Here is a 14,443-nt window from a genome sequence, read left to right as displayed (position 1 = left end):
CGCGCATTAGCGCAGGAAGCTCTTAAACGAGGGGAGCGAAGGCACAGCAGGGGAGTAAGAACGGGGTTTGCTTCGGGATGGGGTGCAGGAGGAATTCATTGGGCAGGGGCAAGTGGGGAAGTTCCTGAGTGATAATCCTGTTCTGTATTTTGGCAGAGACTGGGGTTATTTAGGTGTATGCACCTGTAAAAGCTCAGGACATTTACATACTAAGATTTGTGTATTTGTATGCAAATTTTACTTAACAAAAACCAAACAAAGATTGAACTCCAGTTAATAACATGCACACAAAAACAGTTAATGGAAAGCAGGCTGATGTTTGCAATTGACCCTGAAATACGTCTGAATAAATGGACAGATGGATACGAGGTGAAGCGAATGTAGTGAAATTTTAATGCACAGTCTAGGTCGTGGGTATATGTGTTTTCACTATGCAGTTGTTTCAGCTTTGCTCTGTATTCAAAATTCTTGAAGCCCTTGCCATGGCTGACCACCCCTCAGACATCACCTCGCAGCACTCACCCTGGCCCACCCAGCTCCAGCGAAGCTGCCTCCTTGCTGTTCCTGAATACAGAAACAATCCTACCACAGGCACTGGCTCAATGTCCCTCCCTCAAATGCCAGAAGGGTCACCCCTCCACGCCTCTGCTAAGGGGCCAGGAGAGAGGCCTCCCCAGACCACCCTGAACGATACAGCAACGTCCACCGCGCCACCAAAACACCTGCCACCACCCAGCGCGGCACAGGCTTGTCTGTCATCTCCACCACCCTCCAACCCGCCTGCCTGGAATGGCGATTCCATAAAAAGCATGGTTCTGTTTTGCTCACTGTTGTTTCCCCGGCACCTTGAACAGGCTCTGGCATGTCCAGGCAATAAATCCTGGCTGCGTGAACTGAGGAGATGAGCGAGGGAAGTATCGATGGCTTTACAAGCGCACAATCTGATGATTCTATCAAGAGCCTCGGTAGGTCTATGTTGATTGAGCTCTCCGAAGCACATGATCATAAGGATATTTATGCCAATATTCTTTAAGAAGAAGAAAACTTAAGAAATCAAAATCAGGGTCCAACTATAGAGAAAAGAACACATCTACCTAAGATCCTCTGACTTCACTGTTTGCTGTTCCATCTCGCCCTGGCTAACTCTTAACTTCGGTGCCACTTCCTTATTATAATATTTTATTATTTTCTTCACATTACAACTTAAGTTGTAAGTTAGTTTATTTTTATTTAAATCTATCTCTATTAGAGCAAAGATCATGTCTATTTTGCTCAAAATACACATTTTATCGCTGACCTGTGTTGAATAAATGAACACCAACTAAGTCCTCATAGTTCATGGCACCAAGCCAAACTACATATAAAACAGGGAGAGAGAGAAAATGGAAAATGTAAGTATGATACTTTTAAATAACTGAAACACATACTGAGATAATAACAGCTAATAGAAGTGAAGGAGTTAAGAAAGGAAGAGTCACCCTTGCTGGTTTAGCCCAGTGGTTAGAGCACCGACCCATGAACCTGGAGGTCATGGTTCGATTCCTGGTGAGGGCACAGGCCCCGGCTGCAGGCTCGATCCCCAGAAGGGGGCATGCAGGAGGCAGCTGATCGATGATTCTCTCTCATCATTGATGTTTCTCTCTCTCTCTCTCCCTCTCCTTACCTTGCTCTGAAATCAATAAAAAAAACATATTTTAAAAAACTGAAGCAAAACTGTGCTATGGTTTAGACAGGGACTGAAATTCTGCTTACTCAAAAAGCTGGAGGAATCACGCTACCTAATATCAAACTATACTACAAGGCCATAGTCATCAAATCAGCATGGTACTGGCACAAAGACAGATATGCAGATGAATGAAACAGGATAGAGAGCCCAGAAATAAACCCACGCCCTTACGGCCAACTAATACTTGACAAAGGAAGCAAGAACACACAATGGGGTAAAGATATTCTGTTCAATAAATGGTACTGGGAAAATTGGAGAGGGCTGGATGAAAAAGGTGAAGGGATTAAACAAACAACCCCCCCCCCCCCCAAAAATCTCAGACACAGACAACAGTAAGGTGATTACCAGAGGGAAAGGGGGTGGGGAAAGTGGAGAGGGTAAAGGGGGGATAAGTGGTGATGGAAGGAGACTTGACTGGGAGTGGTGAACAAACAGATGATGTGTTACAGAACTGTACACCTGAAACCTATATAATTTTATTAACCAATGTCACCCCAATAAATTCAATAAAAATTTTAAAAAGGCAAATACGATTTATGGTCTGCAAAGATCCCTAAGAACCGGGATTATTTCTAGGTTGACCAACATTAGCTCCCCACTGTCTAGCATATGGGAACACTTAAATAATTACTGAATAGCTGACTAGTGATAAACAAGTTTCAGAAGGGTTTAGTTAGAGTAATGCATAACAGTCACAGTAGCCTATAAAAGATGAATATTTGACGGTATATCATAGCCTTTTACAATGAAAACTAAAACTGCCAAGCTACCTGCATGGCATATCTTCTGCGATCACACTGGGAAGCAACGACGTACAGCTCTTAGATCACGGAGCCTGAAGTTGAAGTCAGAAAGAACTGAGTCTGAATTCCAACTCTTCCTCTTACCAGTTGTGTGACCTTACCTCCTGTAAAACAGGGTGGCTTCTACCTCACAGTATACAGCAGATGAGATAACGTGGATATAAAGCTCTCTGAACGCAGTAAGAGCTGAATGAATGCACCAGAAAGAGCCTGTGTTCCCAGACTGCCTCCTAATTTCTGAAACAGTCCTCACGGGGCCACAGCACTGCCATAGTAAACAGCTGGTCAATGAAAATTCCATGAAAAGATTATTCAGGTCTCTTAAAATACAATCTGGGCATAAGAACGACTTTAAAGAGGTAATTTAAATTACTCTGAAGACCTTTAACTTACTCAGAGCTAAACACGAGATACCTTTGTAACTATTAAAAGGGATACCTCTAATTATAACCAAAACAAGTGCGTAGCCTGAGTACCGCCAAAGGAATGTGCTCAATCCAGTCAACACTCCTAACCACACAAGCTCAGCCTTCTTGTTAAAGCTTGAGCTTCCTCTTTGCCTTTAAGCCTGTCAACAAACAGTGTAATGGATCAAAATGTAGTCTCTATTAATAAGAAAAAGTTATATTTATAAAATCCACAGAGAAACAGTTCTCTTGGTAGGAAGAAAAATTTTTTAAAGCCACAGCCAGAATCTTCTACCTCTGCAAAATAAGGCCAATCTTTAAAAACAAGAAATACAAAACCCCAAGTCCTAAATACCTAATAATATGACACATAATTAATTACATGATTAGATAGAAGACCAATGTTCATCATAAATGATTTATCAAAGAACAAATACTATTTTACTTAAAATGTTAAAGAATTATAAAGTCCAATGTACTGGTTACTTAACCCTTACACCACTGACACCAAAATCCTGCACTCAAGAATATCCTGATTTCCATTAAATTTGCGGCAATATATGTTTGCTTATAAAATATTTTAAGAAGTAACCATATTACCCAAAAGAAAAGAAAAAGGCAAGGGGACTTCTAACTGGAATACACACGCACACATAAGGGGTTTCAAACAAGTTTGGTGAATGCATTTATTAAACGTACAAATTAAAATTCTATTGGTCCCACACCTCCAACTGCAAAAGGACCACACAATACAAGTCCCCTGTCCTCCCCACCCCCACCCCCCATCTACTGAGGAAACTCGATGCTTAGGCCATGCCAAAAACCAGAATATAAATAAGTATAACCCAAAGTATGCGATCCCTACTACACTTCACTGAGCTGTGATCCTACCAAGCCTCTTCCTCGTTCAGGACATTTTCTTTTTGGTCATCCCAAAGAAGAACATGAAGGATTTAAAAGGCAAACTGAGACCATATTAGGCAATTTAAAATATTTATCCAAGTTGGAATTTACCCTACACAGATACACAGATATGAAATAACCTTTGTTCAAGCTCGTGTATTGCATTATTGTTTCTAATTCTAAAAAAGAACACTTATGTTTTTCAATAACAGGGAACAAGTTACGTAAATTAAGGAAATCCAAACAGATTATACACAGTTAAAAAATTCAGCGAAGCATCTCTCGGAAAACTGACTTTATGAGTAAAAAACAGTAAGGTACAAGGTAATATGCTCCCATCTGTTAGAAAAGAGCAGAGTGGGAGAAATATAATACGTGTATGTATATGTATGTGAGTATATATATGTATATTCCATAAAATATAGCTATAAAGATGCATAAGAAACTAGAAAACCTGGTTGCCTCAACGTAGAGCAGATGGGGAGCAAGGGTTGGAGGGAGACTTTGACGCTTTTATATCTCCTGAATTTTGTACCAAGTGAATGTTTTATCTAATTCAAAACATTGATTTTTTTTTTTAATGATTGCTAATTTTTAAAGGAAGTCCTTTGTAAGCCTGTTTAACCGCCTGTAAAATGGGAGGAAAAAGTAGCATCTACTTAATAGAGTTACCACGACAAAAAATGAGATCTTGCATGTGAAGTGACTCCCACGATTCCTGGCCCACTTTACAAAATCACTTACAGCGTCTCTGGTTCCCCAACTGTCCCTTATTCCTTGCGCCTTGTGTGGTGCTGCACACACGGCAGCATCTCGAGCAGCTACTGAGAAATAAGTGGATGAGGCCTTTCTGAAAGGATCACCAGGGCATAGCAGCCACCACGCCGGAAAGTGCCATTTTAGGGAGTCAAGCGTCTTCATACTTACAGGGATGCTCCAGACCTGCATTCCATCACTATAGCCGATCATCACCAGCAAAGGCGGCTCATTCCCAGTGCTGTGTATTTCATGAAATTCCAGATTCCTTGATGTATCTACATTGGAAGTAAGCAACAGAGAAATTAAAAAGACACCATGCCAGTCAAGAAAGCAACATACTTCTTCAGTGCCGTTAGTGCTACAATTGTTTCCATTGTTTCCCATTAAAAAATAAGTGCAGAAGTATTTGGAAGACAGCGTTTAAAAGAAAGCGAACAGGAAGCTGAAATCCTAAAAACAGTAGTTTTTTCATTTAAACAGAGTACCTACAATTATCAGCACAAGTAAGGTTTTAAAAAATCAAACTCTCACTAGAGAACTAGGGAATGTTAACATCAGAAACAAAGCCACCTATAAATAACAAATGAAAATGAAATATTTTACCAAAATTAAATAAATATAACTATGAAGTATAATCACCTAGAACTTCTAATATTTGCAAATTCAGCAATGGAAGAAAAATTATGTTCCTTTACATAAAGGAATTGAATCTTGATGTGTCTGAAGACACGGGGCGTGTAGTCCACTACAAAATAATTATATGTACTTGTATGATGAACGTTTCCAATTTACATCAGTTAATATTTACCACCAGTTATATAATCAGTATTGTAAGATATCCTTACTGAACCCAATGTTTACACCTCAAAAATTACTCCTTCTAGCATTCTAGCCTCAGTTCAGTTTTATCTTCCATCAAGTCTGCTCACCCGCTTCCGTTATGACTTTCTTTGACTTTCTTCAGCCCTCCAGTTCACTGACACCCTGCCTTCTCCCTGCAGACTCATCTTAGTCTTTGATCAGCCGTCTCAGTAATGTCTGTCAATAATCTACATTCTCTTATCTCTTTTTGTAGGATCTCTGCATGGCATCCAAAGAGCAAAACCCTATTCCTAGATGAACCCAGCCACCCTCTATCCTAGTGTGTTCTAGGCAGCCAAGTACTGATCCAGAAAAATCACAGAATTGGTACCACTATAAATTAAATTATCTCCACGAACTTCAACTGGACCCTCAAAACTGCACACCAAATTTATTCTGCTTTCTAGAACTTATTCTATGATTACTTCAATGACTTTCTTAAACTCTGTCCAGGCCCTGACTCCACCCATTCTCTCCTCACTCACGCTGCACAGGGAAACTAGAAACTGCCCGCTGCCAAAGGCAGATGTGCATCTGTAGCAGCCTCTTCACCTTCCATCCTACTACAAATAGTTGTCTTTCCTTCTGTCTAAACTCAACCCCTCCATCTGTGCTTTGGATCCCATCCTCCACCACCTCCTCAGGAGCTTTTTTCCAATCATTCCTGCTATCTTCAATTCCTTCCATGCTACTGGATATTTTCAATGGGCATTTAAACATGCTCGGGTGTCTCCTATCTTTTAGAATTTTTCAAACAAATCAGTACCGGGGGATTTTTAGATATAAATGACATAGATAAAATTAAATTATGAAAGATAATGCAGAAAAGTTATTTTCATGATCAGAGTGTAGGGAAAGATTTAACAGGACACACACAAAACTCAGCATAAAATACTGACAAATTCTACTGAATGCTTTTTCACATTAAAGTAAAGAACTTCTGTTAATCATGAGCCACTCTTACCACCAGAGTGAAAAAGCAGCCACAGGGCAGGAGACTTGTACTCATCCAGTACACATAACAATTAAAATCAATATGAAAAAGAAATCATTAGAAAGATAGGCAAGAGACACAAAAAAAAGCACCTCAAAATGAGGATATTCAAATGATCAATAAACACGAAAAGAGCTCAAAAAGTGGCTCGACCTCATCTGCTGTAATCAAGGAAATGCTAAAAACCACAATGACAAAACCTAGTGAGGTGGAGCAAAGGGGTGGCCTATGTACTGCTGGTGAATGTAAATCAGTTCGACTTCAGAGAACAGCCTGACAACTTACTCTAGTTGTCTTACGCCCTTCGGCCGAGCAGTTCCACTCTAGGTTTTCTTACTCATTCGAAGCATGAGCACAGGCACAGACACTGAGAGACGTGCACAAGATTATCCGCAGCAAGATTTGAGAAGAGCCAAGAGCTACGTCAATCCAAATGCCCATCAACAGAATGGACGAGCACAGTGTGGTACTGATACAGTGGAATACTACACAGCACGGAAAAAAGAATGAACTACTGCCACTCACCAGACACGGACGAGCCTCACAGACATAATGAGCAAAACAAGCCAGACACGAAAGACGATATATTGAATAATTCTATCTATATGAAATTCCAGGTCACCAGGCAATTAGTAATATTCTACTTCTTACCCGAGGTGATGGTTACATAGGTGTTGGATTAGTAAAAATTCATTCACTGATGTATACTTTTGTTTTGTGTTGTTTTCCATGATACATTTGCACAATAAATAAGGTTTTTAAAATCATAAATTAAAGCAATAATATTCCTCTCCCTTTGTGTGACTACAGCACTCTCCTCTCCTTCTAGAAGCTAAATTCCTTGACTGAGTTGCTTATAATTGTCATCTATTTTTATCTCTCATTCACCCAAAAATACGTTTCGGGATGGTTTCTGCCCCTAACACTCCTTTGAAGCGACTTCTGCTACAGTCGCCAATAACCTCCAAGTTGTTGTTAAAGAGAAAAGCACAGGCCAAAAATGGCACCCTAGGTGACCCCACTGCTTCAATTAGTATCTGCCAGTGACCTCCTCAACATGGGTTTTTGGGTGTCTCAATAGGAGAGCAAATTCCACTCAAAAATCATGATTTTCTCCCCACACCTGGTATTCCAGGGTTCCTCTCGGTGACTAGCAACATCAAGAACCACCTTCTTCCCTCCCTCCAGCAATAAATCTATCACTAACCCCTGTCTTCCTGAACAGCTCTCCTTACACCACCACCCTGTCCCAGCTGCTTCTGTTCCAATAGCACAATGAGCTTCCACCACTGCCCATCAAACGCCATACTACAGTCCGAGTGCTCTCTTTAAAACAAATAATGAGCCCGGTCAGGGTGACTGAGTGGTTGAGCATCGACCTGTGATCCAGGAGATAGAGGTTCGATTCCTGGTCAGGGCACGTGCCCGGGTTGCGGGATCGATCCCCAGTAGAGGGGGTGCAGGAGGCAGCCGATCAATGACTCTCATCATTGATGTTTCTATCTCTCTCTCTTCCTCTCTCTGAAATCAATAAAAACATTTTTTTTTTTTTAAAAAAAAGCATTTATGTGTTAAAAAAAAAGGAAGGATATATGCTAATAAACAAGGAAATTTGAGCCATAAAAAGAAAATGTAAAATATAATAAGCTTTCAAAAGGAAATACAATGGGAAGCTTACATATCACAAATAAGCACCCCTACATGTGAATGCTTTATCTCCCATAAAGAGGCCCCAACAGGTTGTCATTATTGAACGAACCAGATGGTACAGAATCCAAAATTCAAAAGAAACCAGTTTGCAGAGATGATACTTGGCCTCTCTCATCCTGGACAGTAGCTTTTAAAGGAAAATACGGCATTATATTTTAAAAGTCTAGAGGAGACAAAAACTCAATAGTATGATACCAATCAGGTTCAAACAGGAAATTAAAACAGCTCAGGGTATTTATAATTGGGAATTTAATGCACACAACCGGTTAGCTGAGAAGCCAAAAAACAAACTGTGAGGCAACCTAACTGGATTAGCAACAAGCAGGATGTCATTGCTACCCCTAAGCTAGGAAGACACAGGAGAGTGCAGAGTGCCGAGGTCACCTGGTCGAAGCTGAACTGCCAGGCAACCCCCAGGACAGCCTATAACCACAGAAAAAAGCAGCCTCTGACGGTGAGCAGGGGGGGGAAGAACACTCTTTCCTGTCCCATCGGCCCACTCAGTTTCTCACCAGCGCCTCTCAAACTCAGCCAGAAGGTGGCAGACATGGCAGCCTGGGAAACAGACTCGGGGCAGCCCCCTCACCCTCTCACGTGGGACTTAAAGCTTAAGGCGAGGCTTTATGTGTTACACTTACTTTCAAACTTGTACAATGTCATTATTAGTTCCAATGAAGTTTCTGTAGTGCGGTTATGCTACTTTTTAAATGAAACATGAACTTATTTTAAAAGCTAAAATGTTGCTGAAAGAGAAAGCGATCTTACTCAAGGAAGGGTTCTCTTTTGGAATCAGGTCAACCTCAAACACACATTTAATTCATATGCCCCAAAAAGTTAAAACCATACCATTTAAATCTGCATTTTCAAATCTGACCCAGACTATTTTCTCCTTCTCTTCTGTTAGAGGTGTTCCACTGTAAGCCTGCATAGTAAACAGAAACGGTTGAATAAAAATATTTTACAGCTCTTATAGTACCGATGTTCAAAACAAAGAGTAGCTTAAAGAAAGCCAACCCTGCCCCTCGACAATGTCACCAATCCTACCTCTTGGAAACTAGCACATTTTGTAATATTTTTACTCCCAAAGAAAAGTTATCCAGGAGTCTGATAACCGTGGTAAAAAAGAGGGTTTTTAACCTTTAACGAAGAGCAGAAGGCCTGGCAGGGTGGCTCAGCCGGGCGGAGTGTCATCCCGCACACCAAGAGGCTCTGGGTTCAATTCCCGGCAGGGGTACACATGGGAGGCAACTGATCCATGTTCCTCTCTCATATCAACGTCTGTCTCTCATTCTCTCTCCCATCCTCTCTCTCTAAAAAATCAATGAAGAACATATCCTCAGGTGAGGATTTTTAAAAAAAGAATTGCAGAAACCTAAAATATAATGATCATAGCCTATTAAGAAATATCGCTATAATTCAAAGGCACTCAAAAACTAAATCATCCCCTTATATTGGTCAACAAACAAGTCTTAAAAAAATAAACAAAACTACCACAGGTATCTATTTGGTTCCCATGTATTTTTGATCAGGCAATTACACTGTACCCAGAATTTCAAGAACATTACTTTTCTACAGCATAGGAAATATAGTCAATAATCCTGTAATAACTATGTATGGTGCCAGGTGGGTACTAGAATTATCGGGAGGAATCACTTCATACATTATATAATTTTCAGGCTATACACCTGAAACTAACATAAAATAATATTGAGCCCGGCCGGGTGTGGCTCAGGGGCTGAGCATTGACCTGGGATCCAGGCGATCGGGGTTCGATTCCTGGTCAGGGTACATGCCCCGGGTTGTGGGCTCGATCCCCAGTGGGAGGCATGCAGGAGGCGGCCCGTCAATGACTCTCATCATTGATGTTTCTGCCTCTCTCCCTCCTTCTCCTTTCCTCTCTCTGAAATCAATAAAGATTTTTTTTTAAAACTTAAAATAAAAATATATACATACTGAGTATCAACTGTAATTTAAAAATAAATTTTTTAAATGTACTCTTTGAAATTATAAATAGAATGATAGGACAATATATATATATGACCTCATTTTTCTAAACCACAAAACAATTAAAAGGTTTATTTGCTTTTCTCTCCTAGGCTTAAAAATATAGCATAGAAACATAATAAATTCACTTGTTCACAGTCACCAAAAATAAAAATAAAAAGGAGTATTACTTTCGGCTTGCCTCGAGCTGGAGGGCACGGGTCAGTGTTGGGGGTGGGGAAAAAAGTATTCTCTGATCCAGCCTCTCCACTCAACCTATCAGCTAGTTCCTACGAGCCCACAAGGGTCACAGAGATAAACATCAACTGCCCTGAAGTCACAGGAAGCGCCAAGAGTACTCATCGGTATTCAAAGGGAGTCATCTCTCCATAAAGCAAGTGTTTTTATTTTTAAAAATGTTAAAGACTGTGTGTACTTACAAGCATTTAGAAGAACAAAAGAGCTGCAACACTTTCGATTATAAAGTGGTTCTCAGTTCAGAGAACTATTCTTTAACATGGCATATCAGAACCATGTTACACATGACCTGCTTTAAATTTCCATGCCAATTTAGAGCCCCTGTACTTACCAAAGTTAATGGTCATTGAAAATACTAGTAAAAGACAGTCACTTTCATAGATTTACTCTACACAAAAAATCCTTATGATCTCAATTGTCTTTAAAAAAAAAAAAAAACGAGAGCGGTGTTCAGGGCAGCTTATCCTGTGGAGGAAACCCCACTATAACCAACTTTATCTTCCCCCATCTCAACCTTATCAGGCTTTTTCTTCTCAGCCTTATCTCTTCCTCTTCTTCCTCCCTCTCGCTCTGGACATCCTTGAAAACTCTCTTTTTACAATTTTTTACAATTTTTTGAATAATTTTAGATGACCAAACCCAGTACAGAAAGTTGTCACACGCCCCTCGGCCAGATTCCCCAAATGTGGGTGGTACCTTTGTCGAAACTCTGACACTAACTGCCGCGCTACTGTTAATTACGCTCCAGGTTTTGGGGGATTTCACCAGTTTTTCCACTAACGTCCTTTCTCTGCTCCAGGATCCAGCCTAAGCCGCCACCTCCCCTGAGGTCAGCTTCTTCCTTCCTATCTGGGGCTCTCCAATCTGGCGAAGCAGTTACATTCCGTGAACATTCCCTCCCTCCAGCTGACTCCTAAGGCTCCTATCCCCTGCAGCACTGCCGAGCACCCTCCCAGGCCTTTGCAACATCCATCTGAAGATGCTGTCCTTTGATTTCTGGGCGAGAAGCAGAACGAAACAGGATGAAAGACGCCTTTGGGCCCACTGGGATCCCTGAGCTTTCCTGTCCTTTACTCCAAGGCTGGTATGCTTGCGTTCGTCTCCAAGCTTTCCTCTCTCCTTCCCCACACGGTGCTCTCTCCAGAGCCCTCCCGAGAAAATTCTGGGAAGCTAATGGAGGCGTCCAAGGGTTGCATCCGAGGGTCTGCACGCAGAAGGTGTATGACATCGCGTCGCTTTGCCTCTCGGCTTACAGCCTTTGCCCATGTTTAGATATTTTATTCCCAGCGAGGCACAGACTCACCCAGGGCCCATCTGGCTCTCGCCTGCTGTCTCGAGGAGGTCAGTGTCCTACCAAACTGATTATTAGCATTCCTTCTCCAACCGACACCCCCCTAGCCCTCCAATTCAGAGCCATGACTGACAGGGTTTGCTTATTTCTCCTATTCCTTGTCTGGTTTCTAACACATCTACACATTCATGAGCGCAAAGTTATTGTTGAATGTGAAAAGACACAGCCACGATTGCGGTAGATACGTTGTTTTATTTTTTTCCCTACAGAGAAAACAACTTCCACTGGGTGCTACATCGGAAGTATAACTTTAATAGCAGCAAATTATTCTACAGGAATAACATATCATAATTTGCTTGACTGCTACTGACATTTGGACTGACTACAATTTTTGACACTGGAAATGTGGAATTTTCAAAAGCAATGAAATGAAAAGATCTTTATTAAATCATTTTTTTAATAACTTTTCATAGTACAATTATTAGATGGAAGGGCACAGCTAATCAATGCCCTCGCTACGAGCCATCAATGACATCGCTTGGACACAATGGGAATTCAATCTATTTGTGAGAGCTGAAGAAACTGATATGACTAACACATTTTCTCTCTTTGGGGGCTATTTAGAGACCTCGAGAATAATTTCCAGGCTCCATGAATTTGATGATTCCCAGAATAGAGCAGGAGTAGGAACATAATATCATCAGCAAAAAATATCATCTTCCAAATGGCTGACTGCAAAGTACCAATGGGGGATTCTGGATTAAACGTGGAAAAAGACTACGCTGTACACCTGAGACCCATATAAAATAATATTGAATATAAATTACAACTGAAAAGTAAAATTTACATTTAAAAAAAAAGAGACCATGAGTCACCAAATCCAGCCTACCACCTGTGTTCATTAAGTTTTACTTTAATACAGTCCTACCCTTTGCTTTACATAAAAAGCAGTGCTGAGTAGTTGCTACAGAGGTTATGTGAACTGCAAAAGCTTATCTGGCCCTTTACAGAAACAGTTTGCCAACTGCTACACTAGACCATGAAGCCTTAAGGATAGGCACAGAGGATCCCCTCAACTTGACACAGTGCCAGATCCATAATGGGTGCTCAAGTAAATGTCTGCTGCCTGAATTTTTTGCTTTCTTTCCACAGTAAGCAGAATAATGACTTGCATAACATAAATTTCTTGAATGAATATTCTAATTCTTAGATCCAGGACTATGACTTTACTTCCACAGTTACTACTCTGCTCCAAATCTTCAGTCAATTGCATAGATTAACCCCTTTCTATTATATACTAGTCATAAAAAACTAAATTAATCTTCCACCTTTTGGCATTTTTACCCTATCAGCTTTAGTAGCCTATTTTCAATCTATTACTCAATCTAGTAGTATTCCTGTTTCTCTAGCAAAGTCTCCAACTACTCCCTCAAAGCCCCTGACACAGCATTTCTCCTCCAGCCAACCAACACTGCTTGCTATGCAGGGCTTCCATTAGCACGAAAGTTGCCTTTGTAAAAATTTGATAAAGAGGCACTCTAGGGGCAGGCAAATTACAAAAATTTTAAGTGCCCCTTCCTTGGAACTAGTCTCATGCCAGGGCTCAGGGCTTACGAGAAAGGAGCAATTTATAGAAGACCTAAGCTTGGCCTTCTCTGCAGAATACAGGAGGCTCTCCAGCCACAGCAACTCTGTTGCCTTCCACACTCAGCTAACTAGTTTCCTTCAACATCAAATACTCAACCTTTCCATTCATTTCCATTAATGCTACTTCCAATGACCTTTGGAACTTAACCTTTTCACTCTTTCTTTGCTATGCATTCCCTTTGCAATTAAGTATTCTGTCTGTACTACCATGTGTAACACTAACTGATATATTGCTATTATCTCTGGCTGTTTCAAGAAATTTGACTTCCCTTATTAAACAAGTTCCTCAGGAAAGAAAGCCATGCATTTCTCCTTACATGCCCCGCAGGCCTGCAAACCTTGTCATTGTGACCTATTTTCATTAAAGCTGACTGAATGTAATAAAGAAATACCAACATTCCTTGGTACTGTCCCTTATCTGATGCATATTATTTGTTGAATACAGCTGAAACCTGGATTGCAGAGTTTTCTAGGACCCTCTCATAAAACCAGGCCGCTGGATCTCTGAGTGTCGTTTTTGAACAGGGCAGTTACAGCTACGTTAGCAGTCAGGGAACACTGACATCACCACAAGGAGAAAACAGAAACCTTCCCCTTCTATAGTTCCACTAACCAGTGCTTCCCAAAGCTACTGTTTCACAAGAATCATCTGAGATTCTTACTATAGACACAAGTTACTAGATGCCACCGCAATTCCACTGAGTCAAACTCTCTGGGAGAGGGGCCTGGAAATTATTATTTTTTACAAGCATGCCAAGTGATACTTATGTTAAGTATGAGCAACAGTGCACTAGAGCTGATCCCAGAAGGGCAGCTCTCTCATTCATCTCACATGGAAATACAGGGAACAGTAAGGAGCTTACTTGCTCACAGGTTAAAGTAACAAGGCACACTCTGTGGCATAACAGTACTGCTCAATATGAAAGAGACATAGATTTGCGCTTGGTATACAGGAATTAGTTAACGTAATACCTAGTCAGTGCAATGTAAAGCACACATTGCTTGTCTCACTTCAGACCGGCACCATTTAACCGGGACAAGAGACGTATTTCGCAAACAGAACCCAACTAGAGAGTCCCAAGTCCCATCTCTCAAATAACA

General features: G+C 40.9%; 1 protein-coding gene across 3 annotated transcripts in view; it reads right to left on the bottom strand.

The window, feature by feature from the left end:
- The window catches only part of BCAS3 (BCAS3 microtubule associated cell migration factor), a 420,091-nt gene that overhangs the window by 401,124 nt on the left and 4,524 nt on the right, over positions 1-14,443 (bottom strand). For all 3 annotated transcript variants that reach the window (XM_016203603.2, XM_016203611.2, XM_087826254.1), the window contains 2 exons: positions 9,010-9,085; positions 4,767-4,873 (listed from right to left, as the gene is read on the bottom strand). In XM_016203603.2, coding sequence (XP_016059089.1) covers positions 4,767-4,873; positions 9,010-9,085 — 183 coding nt within the window. The remainder of the gene's footprint in view (positions 1-4,766; positions 4,874-9,009; positions 9,086-14,443) is intronic.

Source organism: Miniopterus natalensis, chromosome 17 (assembly GCF_054644295.1).
Source record: "Miniopterus natalensis isolate mMinNat1 chromosome 17, mMinNat1.hap1, whole genome shotgun sequence".
NCBI classification, from domain to species: domain Eukaryota; kingdom Metazoa; phylum Chordata; class Mammalia; order Chiroptera; family Miniopteridae; genus Miniopterus; species Miniopterus natalensis.
The sequence above is the reverse complement of the archived record's forward strand: the minus strand, read 5'-3'. Positions and strand labels throughout refer to the sequence as shown.